The following is a 20767-nucleotide window of genomic DNA, read 5'->3' as shown; positions in this document are numbered from 1 at the left end:
ACCTGTTACCTGTGTTGACAGGTGACTCGGAGCACAAGCCCTACATCTGTGGCGATGCAGACCATAGTATCTTTCCATTGGATGGTTCAGAAGACTACTTGATTCTGGCCTGCGATGGCTTCTGGGACACAGTGGGTCCAGATGAGGCGGTGCGGGTGGTCAGCGACCACCTCCAGGAGAACAGCGGAGACACCACCATGGTAGCCCACAAGCTGGTGGCCTCGGCCCGAGACGCGGGCTCTAGCGATAACATCACTGTCATCGTGGTCTTCTTGCGGGACCCGCGCTCCCCGCCACCCACCAACACGGAGGACGAGGAGGAGGGTGTGGTGGCGGGAGAGGTGGAGGAGGAGGAAGTCGCAGAGGTGGAGGAGGAGGAACAGGAAGAGGAGGAGGAGGAGGAGGAAGACGAGGCGGTCAGGGTAGAGCGCGATGGTGATGAAGGAGGCAGCACTGCGGACATCGGGGGGAAGGGTCGTGGAGGCTGGCCCCTGCAGCAGTGCTCGGCCCCTGCTGACCTCAGCTACGAAGACCGAACGGACTCGTTCACGGACAGAACTAGCCTCAGCCTGCTGGGGCCGTCGCTGGAGGGCCGCATCTCCCTGAACCCGGGCTCGTGGCAGCCCTGCTTTAACCCCGAGCTCTTCACGACCTCCCACATCTACCACGGAGAACGCCCACGGAGGCGCAGGTCCTGTATTCCTTTTCAGGAGCCCAGCATCTCTAGCTTTACGGACCCACTGTGGCCCCAGACGGCCGTGCTGTTAGGCCAGGCAGCGAGGCGAAGCCGCAGGCTCGGTTCTGGTCGTCGCCGGTGCAGCCGGAGGTGGCCAGGCACATCCCAGGAGCTGCTGGGCCTCCTGCCATCCGGCCGCTTGCTGCCGTACATGGAGCGCTACTCCGACCGGAGGCCTGGAGTGGCAGTGCCTCATCTGCCCCACGATAACACCATCTGATGAGGTGACCCAAACCAAACCATCTCCTTCATTTCTTCAGTCCTGCCCTCAACCCACCCACCCGCCCACCCACTCACCTCTGCCTTCACGCATCTTTCTTTGATAGTAGGTAGTCGTGGCTCCTGCAGTCATTACGTGATTATTGAATCTCTGTTGGACGAGTGGTGCTCTCTATCCTAATGTTTCCACATGTAACTGGCCCACGAAACACGAGCCCTGCTCTTTAATGCTGTAGGTAAATCGCAAAACTGTACCCCCTCCATTGTGAACATTGATCAGTTAACATGAAGCCAGAGCTGAACATGCAGGTGTATGAGACGAGTCTTAAAGGCTGTGTGAACCAGGATCAGGGAGAAGGTTCCAGGAGTCTCCTGGACTCTGAGCTGTCACATGACCGAAGTTTCATTTAGATGTCTGGTCGCTCCACACTCGTCACTTATTTAGCTTGCAGAAGGAGTATAAAAATATGTGGCCAAAACTATGTGGACACCTGAAGATTCCACCAGTATGTGATGGCTGAACGTTAACTGACTGCAGGGATTTGCTCCTTTTCAGCCGTATCAGCATTAGTGAGGTCAGACTGTCGTTTCTTGTTGCGTATCAGACGATATACAAACCATGACCCAGATATGTTTGTTAAGATAAAATTAGGTGAAAATATTATTTGGATGAATCAGGTCACGCTCCAGTTAAGAAGGACTGAGGATCTTTAAAGGACGCTCGTCATTAGTAGCTGCACAGTCGCCTTAAGTTTCCTTCTGTGGAACTGAAGGGTCCAGACTAAACCTTGAAAAACAGCCATAAACAAAAAGTATAGAAAATCCTTTAGTGCATCATCTGTGATCACTCAGCTTCATCTTTCCTCCTCTTAAATGTCATCTGGGTGTAAATGCAGGTTCAGGTGACGCGTCGTCTGCCGTCTCACTGTCGAGAACGTCGAGCGACCGAGTGTTGCATTAAGCTCTAATGGCCCAGCTCGCCTCTTTGTCCCCCTCAGCAATCCTGCGGCGGTAGATGAATAAAGTTCAGAGAGGAGGCTCCTGGTTTCTGGGACTGAAGGGACGCGCTGTTCTTCCCCTCACAGAGTCAGTGACCCAGCCATTATCCAGCCACAATTTGTCTACAGATAAAAGCACTTAACATCGGATTATAAAAGATTAGCAGTCACTTATCTGAATAAATGCTTCATGGAGTCCAGTTCCAGATGGGACAATGTTTCCTTTTTGGGGGGGCATTTAAAAATATCTTTTTGTTATATTGTTGTTGGGCCATAATGTTATTATTCAGAGTTTACTGTCTTGACACCAAACCCAGTGAACAGAAGTATTTTCCGGCAGGCTTCATAAGTGCAAACGTCTGATGTCGGAGCAGGATAGTTGAAAGCTGCAGAACACGTGCCTTCCATATGTGTTACTAGAGTTAGTCCCCTCACACACATACGCTCTAATTATTCACGTGTTAATATCACTATTAAAGACAAGTCTGGCTCATATTACGACTCTGTGCCACTTTAAAGGAGCACTTCAACATTTTGGGAAGTCCGTTTATTCGCTCTGCCATCAAGAGTTTGCATATTTCAGAGCCTTTTACAGGTTCTCATTTTTAAATCAGCGACAGTCGTGGAAAAAGAACAAAAATCAGCCACCAGTTTATGGTTCTTCCACTTCTGTGTGCAGTCAACAAACGATGTGCAGTGTGGAGCTCTACAGGACAGAGCTCTTTCCATGCTTTATGCTAAGCTAGGATAACCGGCTGCTCGCTCATATTTAGCGTGCACACAAGAGAGAAATCAACCTTTTCATAAAGAACGTGAATTAGCACATTTCCCAAAATGTCCTTCAGCGGCTTTAATCGGCCGTCTGCGACAACGCAGCAAACACGGCGGTCGTCACCAGCTGTAAGAAACAGGAGCTCCTGCTGCCAGTGTCATCCGCTGAGGCTGGCTCCCACAGCGCCGTTATAATTGGATCCTTCTCTGATCTGATCTAGATTCTTGAATGGAGGGCCCCCTCTCTGCTGTCTAACTCTGCTGACAGAGCTGCACTTCAGTTGTGTTAGCAAGTCGTTAGGAGTGTTCAAACCTCGGTCTTACTGCCGCCTTTCATCGACTACACTCGTTGTAATAAGTGGCCTAACAACCAGATTTCCATCCGCATTCATTGCTTTCATATATCAAACACCAAATATGGTCGGTAGTCCGTACTCTGGACTTCCTGTTTAATGCTAATTCATAACCTTAATTAACAATCAACTGTGTAATCATCAAATAATAATGCTCCTCCTGATTTATATGGTGAAATATAACTTTATGAGAGTGATTAGCTTTAAATGTGTACATTTCTTTTGAATACACACAGTTTGATCACTGTATGTAACCACAGACCTGAAGCTAACTGCTATGACACGATGAAGTCATCGATACACCCCGACCCACATTCCCCAAAACTTCACTCTCGCTTCCAAAGCACTAAAAAAGTCTCTCTTCCTGTTCACATGCCTCCGACTGCTTTAGATTTCATTTACTGAGGTGGCGACTGACTGTCCCCTAAGCCCCGCCCCCTGGTTACTGTTGCTATGGCTGTCAGCTTTCTGTCCTTACACATTTACACATGGGTCTCACTCAGCAGCTTCTCATTTTAGGCCAGAAACCGCTGTCTTCGGTTTAAATAACAACTGTTGCTAGCATATTTTGGCTAGCTGATTAGCATTAGAGCCACAGGTCAGTTGAAAACTGCGTTGGTTAAATGTGCTTCATACTGTACATACATGACATACTAAAAGGTTTAGGCTAACGCTACAAGTCCCAGGCAGAGAGTTAGCATCCTCACCAACTGATGGCAGTTGCAGACATGGAAGTAACGGAGCAGCATGGCGTTAGCACTGAGTAGAGCTACTGTGGCTACACAGTGTGAAGACGTGCTATCAGGTGTGAGCCTGTCTGGATGCTAAGCTTAGTTTGATGGGATTTACACTTTGTTGTCTGCTTTTTCAAACAGTATGTTTAACATTACAAGAGAAAAGGCTTCGACGATGAGGACTAACAGGTGTTTGGCGAATGTAACGCTGTCTCAGGTAAGACTGGGCAGGACTGGAGTTTAAACCAGTAACATTACACTAAGATGTAGCTGGTAGCATCCAGTGCTAATAGCTCAGACACAAACACGACCTGTAGCCCCCAAAAATTATGTCAGTTAGCCAATGAGATTCTGGATGGAAGTAACACCACGCTGGTGTAACTGCTGTAGGCAGTAAACCAGTTAGCCGGACATGCTAATGTTAGCAGACAAACACCATCTAATCCATTCACTGTGTTTGGGTTTGGAAAAGTTAAAATACACTAAACAAGCCACCGTTCTGACACGAGGAGAAATCAGAAGTTTGACAGACCTGCCGTGCCTAGTTACGGTTGCTCAGCTATGATTGGACAGCTGCAGTTCACAGGTGGGGTTTACTGAACGTCACGTTAATTATTCCCTAACGTTCACCAACGTGGTCGTTCCACGTTGTTCGGTTAGTGCGGTGAGTTTCCAGGTGTCAGGATCTTGGTGATGACCAGGTTCTGTAAAGCGTGCCTCCACTTTCCGGTCATCAAACAGGTGATTCGTCACACAGGTACTGGTTCTGTCGTCCCTGACATACGGGCCATCGCCTCCCCTGTTTCCGTCTTGCTGGCAGATGGAGACTCACCTTTCAGTGAGCGCTCCATCGTTTCGTTTTGCTCTCCTGTACGATCCCGTGGACTGACTGATGAAGAGCATCAGACTGTCAGTGGAGCAGAATGTACCTCGTGTCCCAGAACGTCCTCAGAGACTCCCTGAAGTGGGTCGACGTGAGGTGGGTTTCTGTGGGAGACTCTTCTTTCCGGGGGCATCAATCTATGAGGAATGTACTGTCGAGACTCAAACTGAATCCAGCGGATCCCGATGTGGAAGCATCACTGCAGTCATCGTCTCCAGATGGCAGAAGCACCAGAAAACAAGTGAAATCAGTCATTTCAAATATTCACGTAGGCACAGAAGTGTGTGTATATTATGAGTACTAATTTTGAGTTGATTAAGTGCAGGAGGAGTGTAAATATAGTAATTCTGTCTTGTAAAGTGGTTTTAAGTCATGCTTCACGAGGCCCGGCTGTTGAAACAGTCAGACGTTGGACTGTCCCAGACCCCCCCCCCCCACACCACCAGACTGAAGTGGAGCTGCCAGTCTAAAGCCTGCCTCTGCCTTCAGGAGCTGCTACAGAACATGAAGGTGTTGAAGCTTTCGCTGGAGAGGTGGAGTGTCCTCTCGTGGCCTAGCTGCTGTTTCACCCTGCTTTCTTCTCCGGGGAAAACACACAAAGATCTTCATCATCGGCTGAAAACACTTCGATTTCAAATGCTGTATCAGTACCAGCCTTAAAAAAACATTTGCCAATCAGATTATATCCGTAGTTTGTAGATGTTCATTCCGACTGCAGGTGTTAGATGATTAGCGTGGCGTTGATTAGAGATGAGGAAGAGGAGCGAGCTGAGCTGGTGTGGCGTTTGAGTTTGGGCTTCTTTAGCGCCGCTGCTGCAGATCCTTTAGATTACCGGATAGATCTTTGACTGGATCACACAGAAGCAGAGCTGAGGATTTCCTCAGGATGCTGTTATAATGACAAAGTCTTCTTGAATCAGGAGTCTTTACGTATCGTTAGAAAGGAGAATGATTCATTTGATTGATGAGGAAGCTGTTGTTCCTTTGATAACGAGAATAAAGAATAAAAACACCTTTAATAAAGCAGGGCGAAAAGGTTTATTCCAAAAAAAGCTTAAGCAGCTGCTCACTGATAGTGTTGATGGTCACCATCTTACTTTAGTGTGTTAGCATGCTAGCATTTGCTGATTAGGGCTAAACATGAGGTACAGACAAGGCTGATGGGGATGTCATTGCTTCTGGAGGTATTTGGTCAAAGGCCAAATAAAAAGTTTAACCTGGCGATCGTCCTCGTTAACAAAGGAGGATCATGAATTTCTGTACTAAATTTAATGCTAATCATCCAATAGCTGTTGAGATATTTCAGTCGGGACCAAAGTGTCCGACCAACAGACATGTGACGAACCCGTCTGTACAAAATTTGTCTCGTTACAACAAGACTTTATCTGAAGATGCTTCGTCATTACAGCAGGATCTTCTCTCTGCAGCAGGTTGTACTCGTGCTAGCGCCTCCGAGCAGCTGTGCAGTAGTTTCCTCTGTGATTCACTGTTGATTTGTTGAAGTCGCTGATGCAGATTCACAGCAGTGTGGATGTGAAGCTCTGCAACCACAACAGTGACAAGGAGCCAGGAGTCGCTTCCACCGAAACCCGATGAATCACTTCTATACAGTGTTACTCATCACAGTGCAAATCACCACGGGTTGTCACTGTACGAGCAATAAAAACATTGACCATCAGTCCTTGTGGTAAAACCTCTACCTGAGTTCCTCCCCCGATGACGAAAGCAAGCAGAAGTTCAGCTCTGCTCCATCGTCACTGTCTAACTATAGGGCCCTCCATGAATCTGCACTGTGTCCATGTACACAACGAAGCTTTTTCTTTCTCTCTGTAAGCAATAAAGACGTTGCATTAAAAGGCTCTCTGAGGGTTTGTCTTCTGCTGCAGGATGCAACTAAAAAGTAGTTCTGTCAGCCATATTAGAAAGGTCAAACGCTGAGCTCCTGAAGTTCCCATTCATTCTTCCCACAGAGAATAGTATGAAGAGTCATAATCTGCTGCCCGTGGTCAGGTTAGCTTCACGCAGTCCACCTCCTGTAAGAAGTCCGTGTCGAGCTAGCTCTGCGTTCAGATGCTAAAGCTAAACAAGCTGCACATGTATGGAAAAATGAATGTGAGGCAGGACATGTCAGCACTTCATGCTCATTTGAAGGGACTGCCTGGACTTCTTGGACCAGACAGTCTGTTCAGATGTTAGCCAGTGGCTAATGTAGATGAGGGGGGGTGAGATGAGTGAGGGCTGTGATTGGTCCAGGCCAGCAGCCGGTCCTTCTTGTCCTCCAGGCTTGAAGACAAACCCCATGATTGGCTCTTCTTCAACATGCAGGTTAGGTTGAAAAACGTGTCGAGTACCTGTATTATCTGTGTTCCTGTAGTATATAAATATGTGTACTGTAACTGGTGACTGATGATCATGTATATAAAGATTAGACCAAGTCCCTGGCTGCTGGTTTTTCTTTCAAGACTTTTGATGGTTGTCAGTTCGGTTTGTCCCTCAGGTCAAGATGAGCCATTACAAGCTGCATCCACTTCCTGTCTCCACAGTGGGCGTGGCAGGAAGTGTTGAAGGTTATTGATATTTCACCACCTCTACAGGATTGTTTATTTCACATGTTGATTGTGTAACTGTGTCACTCTGACCATATCTGGAAATATATATTCCTGACAGTTAGCATTAGCTCGCTAGGAGGGCGCTGCAGAATGACACCAGCCGCGCCTTCAGGCCTGTTCAGCTGGTACGAAATGTGCTACGAACTCACATTAATGTTTTAATCAGCTGCCTGCTACGCTGGTGGGGGAAAGTAGCTAAGTACAGTATTTCCATTACACTTCAGAGGGAAAAGTCCTTTTAACTCCACTGCACTTATCTGGCAGCTTCTGGTGACTTTCACATTAAGACAAAAAGCGGTATTGACAGAAAGCAGCGTGGACTTCAGGCGTCCCTCTCACAGTGGCCGTTAGCTGTTCCTCCAGACATTTCGGCTCAGGCTGACGCCGACTTTCTGGCTACGGTTACTCACTAAGACGCCGACAGGCAGCGACATTCAGGGCGTCCCTGATTTCCTTACAGTCATAAAAACGAGACGTCTGAAGCACGGGCCAGTTTACCGACCATGAATCCTGCAGCAGAAAGGTCGACGGTCGGCAGCGAACGATGCGAAACCTGCACCGACGGTCCGACAGAAGCCACAGTGTGATGCTGTAACAGGGCTTTCATGTGGAAAAGTGCTGTCAGCTGTTACATAAACAGCTTTACAAAAGTGAGCTGTCCTCCACATTCTTTCTATAAAAAGACTCATCAGTTCACCCCACTCATAATCTGCCTTTATTCTCTGCAGAACAGCAGTTTGAGCAAACCTGATGAAACCCAGAGAGACGTAAAGAACACGAGGGTCCAGACTGACAGTCTGATGACTGACACCACGGCCACGACGAGCTGAGGCCGAGAGTCAGTCAGCTTTAAAAAAGTGGAACACTGAATCACTGCAGGACGGATCTGATGAACACATCTGATGCTTCAAAACGTTCTGAAGAAGTTTATATCAACACTTCACAGTCACCACTAACTGACTCGTTATTAGTCATAATGAAGAACTTATTATTGTACTATTGTGAAGGTTATTAAGATTATAATTAATGTATAAGATTCTGTCCATCAGCAGCAATCATAAAATTACTTTATAATTATTAATAAAGAGCTAATATGCTACTAAACAACTGGTTAAAGGTGAAAGTGTTGACAGAGTTAGATACTCCAGGTGAAACGTGGTGCTCTCAGTATCTCCAGGCTGGAAGAAGTACTTTCATCTTTCACTTCAAGTAAAAATACTACAGAAATACTCAGTCACTAGAGTCGTGCATTCAAAATTGTACTTGAGTAAAACATTAGCATCAAAATATATAAAATTTAAAAGCACTAATCGGGAAGTTTCAGGATAATAGAAATTATTGTGTTCTAGTTATTGATGATTAAAGTGTTCATGACTTTAATGTTACAGCTGGTGAAAGTGGAGCTGATTCTGATGTCTTTATATTCTGCTGGGCAGCTTCAAAAAAATATATAGTATAGTCATAAGTATAAAATACTTAAAGTACCTCACACTGTATTGAAGTACTTGATTACAAGTTCTTATTGTGTTAACTCTGCATTATTTATCTCCGCTGGGAGATAACAAACCTCCAGTATTCCACTTTAAATGATGTCACACCTGAATTTGAAAATATGGGTGCCAGAGTTGCATTGTGGGTAATGTAGGTGCCTGGTTCTGGAGGATGAAGAATGTGTGAAGTGTTGAAGAGTTCGGCTCAGCGGTCGGCTAACTCATATTTTATAACCAACGTTATGATCACTGCTGTAAAGGCAGAGGAGACCTGGAAGAAACCGGAATGATCCTTTAAAGGTCCAGATCTTCATTCTACATTCTAACGTTCAGACATGAACTCGCTGTGACGATCCATGAAAGACACAAAGGACACGAGACACGAGAACGAGGCCACTTCAGGGGTCTTAAAACATTTCATTTATTACATAACAAGGTAACGTACACAGCAAATAATGCACAGTGCATTCTGGGAACATTCAAAAGAAAAGCAGCGTTTGACACAATGAGCACGAGCAGGTTAATAAAAGGTGAGAGTCTGTTTCCTGTCTCCGACACCTCCACCAGGTGCAGGAATATGTGAAGCAACGTGAGGTGACTTCCTGCGTGAATCCATGCAGCGTCAGGCACACGTACAGCAAACTCCACAACAACATCTTTACAAAGCCAACTGAAGACCGCAGAGGACTTCAGGAATGTCTCCTCATCCAAAGATGAAGGTGTGGCTCAACAAAGAGGAAGAGTCCCCTTCAGCGTCAGCGTGCAGGAAGGTTTGTTTGTGAATGATCATCTATCCATGAAGAGAAGCCGGTGAAGCGGCGAGCCGACGGTGCAGCACAAAGCACATGTTACATAATTACATCGATTTTTAAACCTTTGCCGTCAAGTTATATTAACTAAAAAGACCCTTCAGCGCGCCACAGCTTCAACCTGACTGGTCTGTTCACACAAATCACTGGAAACATTTCCTCTCTCACCTCCAGCAGCAAGAAGTCTGCACAAAGTTGTTTTATATGTTGTATAACTTTCTGCCTCTTCTGCAGTAAAATTAAAGCTAAATGGAAAACTGACGATGCTGCGATGCATTTAGCTGCTGCAGGTTCCTGTCGGCTCCTGCTGTCAGTCACACCTGTGCTCTGCTGTCAGATAGCTTGTTTGATGGCTGAAGGGGAAAAGCTGCTGTGACGTCAGAGGGAGGGGGAGCCCTGTTTGATTCAGTCTGATGGAGAGACTCCCACCTCCACCTCCACCTCCACCTGCACCTGCACCTGCACCTGCCAGCCGACACAGTGGGATCTGAGCAGAGCAGCAGATTAGACTGTTAACTGTCTTTATGCTAAGCTAAGGTACCAGCTGTAGGTTGAAGCACTCCTTTCAATGACTGACAAAGGATGAAGGTGGAGTTGTGTCGTGAATAAACTGCAGTGAGGCAGCTCTCTGTGGGTGGAGGCCATGCAGCGTGCTGCGCTCGCTGCAGCCGGCGGCGTCCCGAACAGAAACACGTTGTTCTGGAGTTTCAGCCCACAGACATCAGAGCAGCAGCAGCAGCAGCTTTGGAGTCCACGTGATTCAGTGATCGTTTAGCCTTTTCAAATGTCACATAAAGACAGACGCTGTGCTGCTGCTGCTGTTATTAAGACAGAGGACATTTACATAAGTTAGCAGAGAAGCTAACAGAGCAGCAAGCAGCAGTGTCACTGAAGCTGAGCGGAGGAGTGAACACAGCAGCAGCACTGAGGTGCAGCCAGTCGAGCAGGTGTACAGACAGACAGGCTGAATCAAACATGGACAGCAGCCGCTCTAAAAACCCAGAGTTCTGACTGACAGGCTACAGATTTGTACAGTTTGATCCTCAGACTGTTGCAAACACGCTGCAGATTTTATACACTGAAGGAAACAGGTGTGGACTGAAGGTTCATGACCTGCAGTCCAGGTCAAATGGTTCAGGTGACAACATGCACAAACTGGAACAATCTCAGAGATTCAGCCTTTGCGCACGGCCGCGGTGGTCACGTGACTTATTGACTGAACTGACCTTTTATGTGAATCCCAACATAAAAATGACATGTGACAGAGTAAAAACACCAAGCTGAGCTCACGACTGACTGAAAGAGGACAAACGCTCAAATGTTGGTTCTTAAAGGGGCAGTGACACTGATGTGATGAGTTCATGGAATGAAAAGCCTTCAGGACGCCAGGAGAAATGTTTCCGTCATCTCCCCGTCTTCATGCAGAAGAAGCAGCTCCTACTCTACAGATCTGTGTAACTAACGTGTGTCGTCTCCGGCCGTTATTGCGTCGCCGTGTGGCCTCTGAGGGTAAAGCGGTGGGTTTGTGGCTCTGAGAGGCTCAGAGGGAATCACCTGTCGGCAGGTAGACTCATGTCATCAGACAGGAGCTGCTCTCCTGGAAGGAGGAAGAGGAGAAATGACTCATGTGGCTTCATTCTCGACATTCAGCTGCTCCCAGATGTCTGTCTGTTAAATCATTTCAGCTCTTTATGTCCTTTGCTACCAAACCCTGATGCTGTGTTTTCAGCTGCAGTCAGTGTGTTCTCCACCTGGAGCACCGAACGTTTCAGGAGCACGTTCACACTTTTTGGAGATCAATGGACGGTTTACAGAAATAAAATGTGCTGCTTGATTTTACAGGAAGACTTTTTAAAGATTAATTTTGAGGTTTTTTCAGCTTTTATTTTAATAGTACAGCTTCATGAAATGAACAGAAGACCCCGGGGTGGAGTCAGACCCGGGTCTCTGCTGAGGACTCGGGACATGGACATCTACCAGGTGAGCTACCAACAGGCCCCAGGTGGTGCATTCAAAGACACACTCGGAGCGTTTTGTAAACCTGGTGGTTTCCTCTCTTCCTGATGTGTAGTTTGTGGTGTAAAGAGGATTTTTGTTTTTATTCCAGAACATCAGAGACGTCAGGAGACAGACTCCTGGAGACGCTCATCAGCTGACTGCTGTTACTGCTGTTACCGCTGTGCAGACTCACCTGTGGGCAGTCTGTACTACAGGATGTATCGTTCGGTTTAGAGGTTTGTCAGAGTATTAATGTCACAGTGTTCAATGTGTGATGATGTGGAGGAGTGAGAGGAAGCTTCCTCAGCTCAGAGTTACTCTACAGTCGTCTGGTTTATTGGTGGAGTTTATAAAGTGCATCGCTGCAGCGTCTCTGCTGACACACAAACAGGAACACGTGTCACACTGAGTCCTACTGTCACGATACGATGACGTGATGTCAGAAACGAAGCGCTACGTCAAACAAAAGAAGACGCTGTGGTAGAAAATGACTGCATGTGTGTGTGAACACACTGAAAAACACCTCAGAATGAATTGACCTCAGAGAAACGTGGTTGTGAATATTAGAAGAGCTGTGAGAGTCTCAGCTCGGAGGAGGGGAAGGAATGACTGAGCGGGACCGAGCAGCCACCGTCTGCTTCCTGGCCAGTAATTTAATAAAACGTTCATCTGAAGACGACTGAGACAGGCAGCGCTTTTCATTCTCCTGATACAAACAGAGAAATGTGATCAACTCTCATCCACTGCCTGCCAGCGTGGTTTAAAAAAGCAGCGAAACGATGAGCAAGCTTTGGCCGTGGCGCCGGTGCAGCTACGCATCAAACAACCTCAAAAGAGGAGGAAGAGGAAGGGAAAGTGGCCTGAGGAAGAGGGGCAACCTGGAAGATGTTTTTAGCAGTAGCGTGAGAAAACGAGAGATTTGGGGCTTTAATTTTGACACCGGAGATCTAAATCGACGTCAGCGGATGCATCTCGCAGTCCACGTGTTTGATAGACGACCCTGTACAGCAGTTTGACCTCCACTCTGTGCGTGTGTGTGTGTGTCTGCGTGTGCGTGTGCATGTGCGTGTGCATGTGCGTGTGCGTGTGTCTGCGTGCGTGCTACCTGTGCAGGGCGGGGTCTGGTTGTCATAGTGAGACGTGTTGCTCTGCAGGGCTTCGTCCTCAGTGTCGCTGTCACTGCTTGTTGCTGCCACCAGGACAGACGGTGACTGATCTGCAGACGGATGAGACCATCAGAGCGGGACGACCTTTGACTGAACAACCGTTACAAACAGAAATACAACAGATCTGCAACCGCCATCACTTCTGTTAGTCAGTTCATCACTGCGCCACGCTCCGTCCTCCTCAGTGCACAAATAAAACGTGACGGATGTCAAGTTTTAACTTTCATCATTTTACTGCATTAAAATATATCAAATGTATACTGGAATAATAATAATAATATTGGAATAAAACAATCTGAATGGAGCTGAGTCTGAGTGCCTGATGGGGGGGGGGCTGTAGGTAACATTTCAGCTCCAGTCTGGCCTAGATGAGAAGATCATCATCACTCTCATGTCTGTCCATTAGATACACAGCTGCCAGCAGCCGGATAGCTTAGCTTAGCACAAAGACTGGAACCTGACTATTTCTTGACTCTGACCAACCAGCACAGAGTCCTGGGAGTTACTGGTCCCGGCCCAGAAATAGTCCAGAGCTCCGTAAAACGGTAAATCAACATTTTCACACTTTAGTGTTTGTCAGTAATAAACAAACGAGACATAAACATGTTAATTAAAGCGTTTTAACGGTGGCGGTAGGTTGATTTTATGTCCGTGGACAGAGCCAGGTTAGCGGTTTCCTCGTTTCCAGTCTTAATGCTAAGCTAACGCTAAACAAACATTAACAAACGCACATTAACTCCTGCGGGTGGCAGTTAGAGAGAGAACCGACCTTCAGCTGACTGTGGCTGTGCAGAGGGTCCCTCCAGCAAGGCCTGATGGGAGTTTCCTGAGCTCTCAGATTCACAGTCCAGCATGGCTGCCCTGCGGTAGAGGAAGTGGAAGAGTGGGTGTGAGAGACATGGCGGAAAGACAGAGACAGGAAGAGGTCTCTGAGTAACCCAGCAACGTGACGCCTCTGTGACCCACCCCAGGCTCCTGCCGCCACCGCTCTTGCCGGCAGTCACGTAGCTCGGTCCTCCCAACGAGAAGATGTCGTCCCTGGACCCCGAGGCTCCGTACAGCTGCTGCTCCACCGAGTACTGCTGCTTGGAGGTGGAGGCCTGCTCTGACGAGGAGCCGCCGAGAGCCACGAGGGGGCCCTGGGTGCCGTCGGCCTTCAGCACTCCTGAAGAAGAGACGGGAGCAAAGTCAGTCAACGGAAAAACCAAACATCTAAATGTCTTCAGGTTTCAGTTCAGGCAAGAAAAACTAGGACAGACAATAAAACCGGACCTGTGAAACCACAAAGTCGATCTGAAGCGAACAAACTGGTCAAACTCGTTTCCATAGAGCTAAAAACACAAAGTCTGTCCTGAGGTCGGCACAGGACGGAGAGACATGGTGGGGGTCATGACACACATGATGATTCATGTGTCCAAAACAGAGGGTTCATCCTCTGTGGAGTATGAACGCGGTCCACGAGTTTCACTGCCTCTCAGACTGAGACAGACCACGTTGAACTGATCATTCAGGCCAGATGGTGGCGCTGGAGAAGCAGACCATGAATGTCTCTGAATATTCAGACGGACTGTGACATCGTTCGGTCGGGCAACAGAAATCTAACTATAATATTTGATGATTTCTGATCAAGACAAGGATATAATGTGACAACATTTAATGGAGAATCAGATTCAAATGGTTTTACCAGCTCACTGCCCAGTGCAGCCATCAACTGTATGACAGCAGAATGACCCCGAGTCCATGGAGTTAACTGTGATGAATGAAGTCAGAGCATATCGAGATATCACGTCACAACATCCATCATTAAGGATCGTAACGCGGTCCAGTCACTATTAGTCTTCGACAGAGACGCAGCGCTGCAGCTAGCGTCACGCTACGAGGCCGTTTGAAACAACTGAAGGAGACACGAGGAGAGTTTTCTAACAACGTGACAAACCGGCAGCACAAGCTGTGACGGACTCAGGATTCACTGTCTGCTCCCCGGGACAGTCAGTGTCTGTGTGCTGAAATACTGACGCACTGAAAGAAATGTTAGTGAGGAACACGGAGAGCTGAGAAATCCCACAGTTCATCAGAAACCATCGTTTCAGTCATGCCGGACCAGCAGAGAGTAACGGTGTATTTTCAGCTCCACTTCAGGACACATCGAGGAGATACCTGAGTTAAGTAGACTCAGAGCTCCACCACGCTCGCTGTTCACGCTTTCAAACTCTGAGGATGTTATCGGGTGCTCAAACAAAAAAAAGCTGTAAAAGCCGACAGTTCGCTGCCTGCTGAGCTTCAAACAGCAGACAGACAGTTAGAGAGCAGCTAATGCTAATGCTGCTGCTAACAAGCTCGTATAAAATGTATCAGGTGACGTCTGTGTTTCCAGCTGCAGGTTTGAACAGGAACAGAAGTTAGAACAGTGCTGACCCTCTGCGCCGCCCAGCCCCTCTTTGAGATGCAGGCTGAGCTCTGTGGCCACGTCTCCTCCTCTCAGGTCCTTCTCCATCTCCTCTGGACTCCTCCTCTTCATGACCAGAGAGCTGCTGCTGTCCAGGACGGGAGACAGAGACTTTCTGGCTGCACGGGGACAGAAGAAACGCAGAGACAAACGCGTGATTATCTCAGATCTATGGACCTGATCACATGTTACACCTGCTGCTGTGGGATGAAAACTCGTCACCTGTAGTCTAGTCTGGACACAGTCGGTCTAAATACGGTCACTCAGGTTCCTGACTGAGTATCTCAGGCTCACTGAGATGAACTGAGTACAGAGTAGATAAAGTGAAAGCAGCCTGCTATTCCCCTCTGAGCCCGTGGTGGCATGTTATCAACATCCGGCGTCTTTAGACAACTACCTCTGACGTGGATGATGTCATTACCGAACGCTGCGCGCTGCGAGCAGCCAGCCACAACACGGCTGACTCTGCGGCGGTCGGCTACGAATACGCAATAACGAACCATAGCTGTGCCAAACTACAGCTAAACTAGCCGACCGCCGGCTCAGAGGGGAATAGCACCAGTATATCAGAACTAAATATTGGAATATGAACGAGTTTCTGCAGATTATGCGTTTATAGAGGCTGCGCATGGATGCCCCGAGTACTCGCATTATACGGATATACGTGCCGCTCCTCTGGGGCTAATTTCTTCAAAACGACTCCAAATGCCACCAAAGTTGTCTGGGTGAGTAAATGGTCGTATTTAATGCTACAAATAAGGTCCAGGTTGTAAAAAACAAAAGTTATCCTTTAAGTTGCATTAAGCAGAAATACCCAGAAAAGCACAAGGACTCTGAATCTGTACTTCAGTACAGCACTTGAGTAAATGTACTCAGTTACATTCCCCCACTGGGGAGCAGTGTGGCGGTCCTCACCTGGCCGGCAGGGCCTGGACCGAGCCGCAGCCGCTCTCCCCAGCAGGTCCAGCTCGCCGGGCTTACGAAAAGCGGACAGTTCTGAATCCGCGTGGTGAGAGAGCACCTCCTCCACGCCGAAGCCCCCCGACGGACCGGGCCTGGGCTCTCCGGCCCCACGAGCTTCCAGCACTTGGCTCTTCACATCAGACATCTTGCTGCGGACCTCGGCCATCTGAGCCTTGAGGCGGATCAGGACCCCTGAGTCCGGAGCTGAGCGTCGCACCACCTGAGGCCGCCGTTCTCGGTCTTTCCTGGAGTGAGGATGAGCTACAAGAGACGAGAAGCAGGAAGAGGAGACGGAGGAGTGAACGAATGCTTCTCAGGCTTTTAAAAGTAACTCAAAGTACATCAAGCATCATAAAATCAAGAATCCAGACCCAGTACGGAGCCTCAGCCTGGGTGATCATGTATCAGAGACTCACAGCACTCAACATGGTGTTCCTCAAGGTAGCATTCTTGGCCCAATTCTGTTTTCGTTCTACATGGTCCCACTAGGAAATATCATCAATCACCACCAGGTCAACTACCATTTTTATGCAGATGATGCTCTATTGTATATCTCCATCTCACCGACTGACCCTGCTGCACTGCATCGTCTCACTGCCTGTCTCTCTGACATCAATGTGTGGATGAGCAAAAACTTTTTAAAACTAAACTAAGAAAAAACTGAAATTCTTTTAAAAGGAGCCATAGCAGCAAGAGAAAAACTGCACTCAATGCTTGGTGGTTTTAGCAGTCATATCAAAACTCAAGTTACGAATTTAAGAGTGATTTTAGACTCAGATTTAAATTTTAATTTTCTTAGAAATATTGCAAAGCTCAGACCTTTTTTAACTCAGAAAGACGCAGAAATGCTCATTCATGCTTTTATCACTCGCCGTTTGGACTACTGTAACTCTCTTTTTACTGGTTTGCCAATTAAGTCCACAAGAAAACTACAGTTAGTCCAGAACGCTGCAGCCAGAGTCCCGACAAAAACAAAGAAACTCAATCATATCACCCCCCTCCTTAAAACACTCCACTGGCTCCCTGTTTCCTTCAGAATAGATTTTAAAGTTCTTTTATTCATTTACGAAGCTTTAAATAACCTCGCTCCTCCGTACATAAGAGACTCTGTCATTTTATGTCCCAGCCAGAACACTGAGGTCCTCTACTGCTTTTATTTTGAAAGTTCCTAATATGCTCCAGGTGAGTACAGGTGAAGGTGCCTTCTGTTTTTACGGCCCTAAACTGTGGAGCACATTACCTTTTGACATCAGAATGATGAGCTCTCTCTGTATTTTTAAAAGGAAATTGAAGACCTGTCTCTTTAATCTGGCTTTTAATTTGAAATAATGTTATAACCCAGGCTGACAAAACAAAACACTGCTGCTTTTAACTATTTTAACTTCAAACACTGTTGTTTTTGCCCTAGTCTATTTCAACTTTTTATTTTTTTATTTTTATTTTTTATTCTTGTATTGTTTTATTACCATTTCATCATTTTGCTTTTATTTCCATTTTATTGTTTTGTTTCTTTCTTGATGTCTTTTTATTCTGTTTTGTGAAGCACTTCGGGCTGCATGATTGCATGAAAGGTGCTTTATAAATAAAAGTTGAGTTGAGTATTTGGTTACATGATTGTGTGTTGAGCCAAGCAGCTGCTCAGCTGCTCACCATTACATTAACATACGTACAGCACACACACCTGAGTCAAGTGTTCAGCACACACCTGTCGTTCAGTAACTCTCTCAACTCTTCATTAAGCTCTTATTCAGTCTTACTGTCAGTCACCACTGATTGGCTCCTCCTGATGACATCATAAACTGAATCAGACCACCTCTCAGTGTGTAATACTCAGACGTTCACGTCACCACACTGAGAAAAAAAATGTTCTACGTCACTGCTGCGTGCTTTGGTACAGCGCCCCCACCTGCTGATCAGTGGAACTGACACAAACTCAATTGGGATCCACTCAGAGAAACGCTGCTCTTCAGCGCCACGAGCTGCTCCGACCGTATTTAGCTTTGTTTTGTTTGTTATGTTGCTCTCATCCACGCTGAAGATGCAGCTCCATCTTTACAGCAACACTCGTCTTTATATTCAAACTCTGCGGCTGCTTGAGACTCAGGAAAGTTCATTTAATGCCACGTTGTGTTTTAACAACCTCAAGACAGAAAAATCTAGAAAAGGCACAAAACACAAAGAAGCCGTTACTGATATCTGAGATGTTTCAGTTACTGGAGAGAAATAAGATGAAAAATGTTTGCAGTTTGGAGAATGTGTCCCTTCAGCAGATAAATCTCTGTTAGCTGCAGCTGCTGAGGAGCTGATCCTCCACGGGGACTGGAGGACTTGTGGAGGGAGCCTGTGTGTGAGTCCAGTATTGATTCTCGGTTTAGCTGCAATGATTTGTTGTTCGTGGGTCGAGTGTGTTCACAGACCTTGGCTGTGCAGCAGAGGTACAGGGGGCCGGGGCTGAAGACCCCACAGGGACTCCACGCTGCTGCGCTCCTTCAGATCCAGCAGCTGGATCAGGATGACCGGGTCGATCTCCAGCAGGCTGCTGTTGCCCGGACCGACGGCACCGGCGGCGGCCCCGCTGCCGCTGCGACCGGCAGCGGCGCCGCGATGTAAGGAACGCACGCTGGAGCCGGATCCACCTGCAGATCAGGCAGAGCACAGCCAACATGTAATAACTCAGAATGACTGGAAGAAGATGCTGGAGACGGTGCTGGTCTTTATCAAAGGAAAGAGTTCAACAGTTCAACCTCAAGTCTGATGAACCTGATCACATCTGGTGCTCCCTGATAATTACTGCTCTGTTTTCTCCTTTCTCCTGCTTTCTTACCGTAATTACTGTACATGTCGGCCTGTGTTCGTATTTATTTTGGATCTTTGGATCATTTTCTGGTGCACTCGCTCTTTGTCTGACAGAATAAAGGTGAACTTTTCTCCACTTCAGAAGGGGAACGTCTCCCCTGCAGGCCTGACTCACATGAACTGTGTGGTTTCTGTGAATCCAGCTGAACACATGATGAACATTTCTTCACTGACTCTTTGAGCACACATGCTGCTGCTTGAGTCACCATACAGGGTTAAAAATGATGAAAAAATAAATCTACTATTGATGCTACTGATCATGATATTAATGGATATGAAATCAATTACTGTGATTTATCTTTTGATTTGGTTCCAGCTGCTGGGATTGTTTCATTCTCAGCAAAAAAAAATGAAAACCTGCGTTAGAAAGTGAAGTCTGGCTTCATGACAGCATCAAAGCAAAACTTAGCAGCAAAAACTGACTTAAGAACGTCGAGAACATTCTGCTGAGCTCGACTCTGACATCTAACAGAGCGAACACACACACAACCCCCACACATGTACACATATAGACACCAAGTGTTTCTATATCAGCGAGCTGCAAGGGGTGCAGCGCACCAACAATGACTCATCCTCTTCATGCCTTTCAACACCAACACAGTCAAACAGGCTGAAGGAGCTGCTTTGAGGCCCACCATCGCATCACTACGTTCTGCCTGTGCACTTATCAAACAGCACAACACGTCTGATTCTGCTTCTCAAATAGTGGCTCCGGCTTTTATTTGCCTCGGCTGAAGAGCAAATATAAGTGTGTTGCTTTTCTTTGCAGACGTGACATTTTAATTTTATAACAAATAATAAACTGGTGATTGAGAAAATAACCTGTGGATTAAATAAAGATTTTAATTTTTAAACATTAAATAGAAATATCAGTTTTCTCCACAAAGCAGCTCAGCACAGAGAAATGAAAGCATCATGGCTGTATCCACGGGACAGTTCTTGTTCCTTTCTGCTGTGCTGGGGACTCAAACTGGTTGGACTGGTTTGGACACCTGCAGAGTGAGGTGTGGAGCAAAGGGGGCTCACGGAGACCCCCTCCCAGTAAAACTCATCTCTGGCAGGTGAAAAGAAGCATCCAGCAACACCAAGAGTCACAGAGGCAGCATGTTAGTCTGCAGCCTCTGGAGGCCGACAGAACTGTTCTGCTTCCAGATCTGAACCGAATGACGAGTGAGGGGACGGAACCGGGAAGAGTCCCGAAAAACAACGAAAATCCTGAATGATGAAAAACCTTTCAAGATTTCTGATCAAAATGTGGAGTCAATGACCGGCTCGTACACTTCAGAACGAGGTCGAGAGCAGTGAGCACACACAGAGTTCAGGAGTCAGTCGTAACGACTTTTCAGACGTTCAGAGAGTCTGCACGGACAAAATCGACTTCGAGGCGATGCAGATGTGCAAAGTATAATTTAGGTTTCATTCGCTGAGCCGCAGCTAAACTTTCCACCAAGTTTCACTGAATTGTGTTGACAGGTTTCTGAGATTCAGCATCTCCAAACAAACACAAAGACAGATTTCCTCTGCAGAGGCAAACAAGAAAAGCTGCTCCTGCAGAGCAGAGATAAAAACTGTCAGCTGTGGGATTTCCATTTATAATGAATCAGGAAGAATAACTTTGTATTGGTGTGTGAATTTTACCTGTGGCTCCAGCCAAGTCATCAGGAAGCTCTCCTTCTTCTGTCTCCAGGTTCCCGATGAAGTCCACATCGTTTTCTCCTGACCTGTGCAAATACACA

The 20767-nt window shown here is 47.0% G+C and overlaps 2 protein-coding genes across 3 annotated transcripts in view; one reads left to right on the top strand and one right to left on the bottom strand.

The window, feature by feature from the left end:
- Positions 1–956, top strand: part of ppm1e (protein phosphatase, Mg2+/Mn2+ dependent, 1E) — a 31527-nt gene extending 30571 nt beyond the window's left edge. Inside the window, exon 8 of the mRNA XM_041952858.1 lies at positions 22–956. Coding sequence (XP_041808792.1) covers positions 22–956 — 935 coding nt within the window. The remainder of the gene's footprint in view (positions 1–21) is intronic.
- An 8234-nt stretch (positions 957–9190) lies between these two features.
- The window catches only part of trim37 (tripartite motif containing 37), a 29343-nt gene continuing 17766 nt past the window's right edge, over positions 9191–20767 (bottom strand). For both annotated transcript variants that reach the window (XM_041952371.1, XM_041952370.1), the window contains exons 18-25: positions 20670–20752; positions 18593–18811; positions 16128–16436; positions 15182–15331; positions 13733–13931; positions 13536–13627; positions 12706–12816; positions 9191–11199 (exon numbers count right to left, since the gene is read on the bottom strand). In XM_041952371.1, coding sequence (XP_041808305.1) covers positions 11153–11199; positions 12706–12816; positions 13536–13627; positions 13733–13931; positions 15182–15331; positions 16128–16436; positions 18593–18811; positions 20670–20752 — 1210 coding nt within the window. In that variant the 3' untranslated portion in view covers positions 9191–11152. The remainder of the gene's footprint in view (positions 11200–12705; positions 12817–13535; positions 13628–13732; positions 13932–15181; positions 15332–16127; positions 16437–18592; positions 18812–20669; positions 20753–20767) is intronic.

The sequence above is a fragment of the Chelmon rostratus genome, chromosome 14 (genome assembly GCF_017976325.1).
Source record: "Chelmon rostratus isolate fCheRos1 chromosome 14, fCheRos1.pri, whole genome shotgun sequence".
In the NCBI taxonomy this organism is placed as follows: domain Eukaryota; kingdom Metazoa; phylum Chordata; class Actinopteri; order Chaetodontiformes; family Chaetodontidae; genus Chelmon; species Chelmon rostratus.
This window is presented reverse-complemented; position numbering and strand designations above follow the sequence as displayed.